This window comes from Lampetra planeri, unplaced genomic scaffold (genome assembly GCF_965212315.1).
Source record: "Lampetra planeri unplaced genomic scaffold, kcLamPlan1.2.h2 scaffold_1372, whole genome shotgun sequence".
Taxonomy (NCBI): domain Eukaryota; kingdom Metazoa; phylum Chordata; class Hyperoartia; order Petromyzontiformes; family Petromyzontidae; genus Lampetra; species Lampetra planeri.
This window is the reverse complement of record NW_027614091.1, coordinates 1-3,837: the sequence shown is the minus strand read 5'-3', so window position 1 is coordinate 3,837 and position 3,837 is coordinate 1. Positions and strand designations below refer to the sequence as shown.

Sequence of the window (3,837 nt, the reverse complement as noted above, 5' to 3'; positions counted from 1 at the left end):
TCCAAACCCATTTCTCCGCTGAATCCATACGGTTCTGTCACTGGAAGGTCAACTGTGCTAAAGAGGTCCGTGCTGGAGGATTAGTCGCTGCTGTGGGAGTGAGGAGTGGACCACAAGTGGCACACATCATGCTCCAGGGACACTGACATCCCTGTTTGAGCTCTTTTTGTGCAGTGTTTTTTTCTCCTTTTTTCTTCAATCCATTGATTTTCAATGGTTGAGCACAAGGGCTACTTTCAAGGACCCCATTGGTGGCTGGTGGTTTGTCCAAAGCTGACAGACTGCGTGCCAGCTATTGCTGATTTAGAGTAGCTCTGATCGCTGCTGCCACTGCTGGAGCCCCTCTTGGTCTTCAGTATCATGAGTAGAGGCTGGGGGCAACACCGATGTGAAACTGAACCATTGGTATTGGAATAGCTGGTTATTTTGATTATTTCTTAAACGGCAACGCTGTTACTTTCCATTTCAAGGACAGATTTCGACCAAAAACACAACAGAAAACATCACAAACTGTTCATCATTAAAATCTGGAGGAGGACAGCTCCTGTAGAGGATGAAGCTGAGGAAACAATTGACAGTGTGTGGAGGGGCCATATTCTGTGTGGCTGTATTCTCACTTTATCTGATGTTGGATCGAGTCCAACATGACCCTGCGAGGCGACAGAATGGCGGGAACTTTCCACGGGTAAGAATAAATGCTTTATCCGCTTAATGCTTTTACATTTTCTATCTGATATTGGTTTACGACTTTGGTGTGTCGATTTGTTTTAGAGCCAAATTTCAGTACTTCAGAATCGGATAGAGCAGCTTGAGGCAGCTCCTGGAGGAAAACCACCAAATCATCAGCCATATAAAGGACTCTGTGATGGAGCTCACAGACACTGGAGCTGTGTCTCCCAGTGGCCACCTGCCCTTCAGGAGTGCCAATGGTTCCTGGGTCCTACCTTTCGATGGCCACCCCACGTTCCTTGCTGTCAAGCCTCAGGATTGCCAATTTGCTGTTGGAGGGCCACACGCGAGCAGACGTACAGGTGCATCTTCTACAAGTTTTTTTTAAGATGACAAATGGATCAGTTGCAAAAAATAACCCAAATATCGCTGCTTCATTGCAGTTAGTGGATGCTCACCTTAATTAAATGCTATGGCTTTGGTTTTGTTGTCCTTGCAGATGTTGGATGTTTACACCCTACTGAAGTTTGACAACCCTGATGGTGGTGTATGGAAGCAGGGCTTTGACATAACTTACGACTCTAATGAGTGGGACAATGAACCGCTGCAAGTATTCGTGGTTCCCCACTCCCACAATGACCCAGGTACTTGGCAAAACACATGCGTCCATAAACTCACAGGGAAACTCTGTTGTGCTCTACATCTCATAATAGCAGTTGAGTTCTGAGGTCTGTCCTGGTGTCTTGGGTGTTTTGTGTGTGTGTGGTTGTGTAAGATACACATTTCCATTCTGTGATGGTACAACTGTGGTGCATATTTCCCCTGTTTTGTCTGCTTCTTAGGCTGGGTCAAGACTTTTGACAAGTACTTCACAGACCAGACACAACATATTTTAAACAACATGGTGGTTAAGCTGGCTGAGGATCCACGCAGGAAGTTCATCTGGTCTGAGATTTCATTTTTCTCCAAGTGGTGGGAGACTGCCGGCACACACAAGCAGGAGGTGACGCGCAAGTGAGTCACAGCGCAGCAAAGTGCACAGTATTCCCCTTTTATGGCCCCAACAAAATGCAGGATCAACTTGATAGTTTTGTCACATCTCTTGGCCTTTAGTAAAACATTGTTGTACTGACAGATTTCTAAACATCTGGTTCACGAGGCTCTTGCTCTGTTTATCCTCACCTTTTGTCTTAATATTCCTGTTGAACAGACTGATCCTGGAAGGACAGCTCGAGATTGTGACTGAGAGGCTGGGTGATGACGGATGAAGCCAATGCTCACTACTTTGCCATGATAGACCAACTCATTGAAGGACATCAGTGGCTGGAGAGAAATCTAGGTGCACTGTCTTCCTTAAAGCTAAATCAGTCTTCTCTGTGCCTGATGGTGACATCTTTCTGCACATAGTTTATCTAATATCTTCTGCACTACGTTACAGGTATCACTCCTCACAGTGGGTGGGCAGTTGACCCTTTTGGTCACAGTGCCACCATGCCCTATTTGCTGAAGAGGGCCAACCTAACCAGCATGCTCATCCAGAGGGTCCACTACTCAATAAAAAAGCATTTTGCTTTCACTCGCAGCCTGGAGTTTATGTGGCGGCAGGCCTGGGGTGTGAGTAGTGCCCTTCCAGCAATGTCATCTTGATTCATGCTTTTCCCAAGTGTTTTTACAAACGAGTCCCTCTACTCATCGCCTTGAAAGTGAGGGACATTTGGAAGGACATCCAGTGCGTAATTGTTTCCTGCATTATTGTAATTTTTAATATGAAAGGTTAATTACTTTCAATTTTAATCATCCTTGGTCATGTTTCCTGTGACTGAACAGTCACTTCTACAATGATGCCTATGGAGACATTTGAGATGGATGAGATTACTTTTTTTTGTTTTTTTTTAAGTTTCATTAGCTAACATTGTTATTTTGTTTGTTTGCCTACCTGATTTAAACCAATGCTGGACCAACTAGACTTACGATATAAGACAGATTTCATTTTGGACACAGTTGTTTTTATATGGAAGATTAAATTAAATTAAAACAAAACGACAACCACATGATCTGTCCTTTTCTCCCCCCTCGTCTTAATGCATTACATTAAATTTGGATGGAGACTCAAATCTGTCCAGCCAACATTTTCAGAGGAATTATTTTCACAGACACTGGATCAAGCACAGACATCTTCTGCCCACATGATGCCGTTCTACAGCTACGATGTACCTCACACTTGTGGGCCGGACCCAAAGATCTGCTGCCAGTTTGACTTCAAGAGGCTACCAGGTGGTCGGATCAACTGTCCTTGGAAAGTGCCGCCGAAGGCTGTGGTCGAAGCAAACGTAGCAGAGAGGTGAGATGCTGTGGTTGACATTCTTTGAGAACGATGGTTGAAATGTCCAAATGATGACGGTAGTGTTTGCGCAAAGGAGTATCTAAAATTAAAATACGTCCCCTTGAGATAGTTGACACACTGCTTTCAACCACTCCTTTAATGTGCAAACGGATTTGAGGGGATCGCTAGCAAAGGATTTCAACAGATTTGTTTGTGCTGTTGCAACTCAGTTATCTGCACTGGTCCTCTGCAAATAAACTAAACCTGAGCTTGTGCCAAGGACAAACAGAACGACAGCATGAAGGGAGAAATGCAGTCACGTAACCCAGCTTTCAGGACCCTTCAGTACGTTTCAGGAGTGCATATATTAGTGGCTGAGTAAAACGCCTGCTACCTAGTATGATCCTGCTCTGTCCAAGGTCATAGTGATTTAGTAGAACGCTTGGCATTAGACGCAGAGCAGTTTCGATGCCAGTAAGTGTGTTCTATTTATATTCTTTTTCGTCACTCAGGGCACAACTACTCCTGGACCAATACCGGAAAAAGTCCAAACTTTACCGCAGCAAGGTGCTTCTTGTCCCTCTGGGAGATGACCTTCCGCTATGACAAGGCCTCTGGAGTGGGCATCAGCAGTACATCAAACTACCAGAAGCTTTTTGACTACATGAATTCTCATCCTGAGATGCATGTACAGGTTAATAAATCTTGTCAATGACTCTATCCAAACAGCTCAGTTCGCATTCTCCATTATGCTGATTTCCATAATAATGAGAGTCTGTGTGTGTCTGTCCTCTGACTGCTCCTCCAGGCTCAGTTTGGGACGCTCACAGACTACTTCAATGCTC

At 44.6% G+C, this 3,837-nt stretch overlaps 1 protein-coding gene across 1 annotated transcript; it reads left to right on the top strand.

Moving 5' to 3' along the window:
* Positions 1 to 553: 553 nt before the first annotated feature.
* Positions 554 to 3,833, top strand: LOC144739225 (alpha-mannosidase 2x-like; the record flags this gene model as incomplete). Its single annotated transcript, XM_078622194.1, is given in 13 exon segments — positions 554 to 685; positions 772 to 813; positions 815 to 1,031; positions 1,164 to 1,313; positions 1,512 to 1,683; positions 1,880 to 1,913; positions 1,915 to 2,008; positions 2,108 to 2,281; positions 2,823 to 2,851; positions 2,853 to 3,010; positions 3,505 to 3,586; positions 3,588 to 3,686; positions 3,801 to 3,833. Coding segments are annotated over 13 exon segments (1,416 nt in total), but the record flags the coding sequence as incomplete, so codon positions are not given.
* Between the last annotated feature and the right edge of the window lie 4 nt (positions 3,834 to 3,837).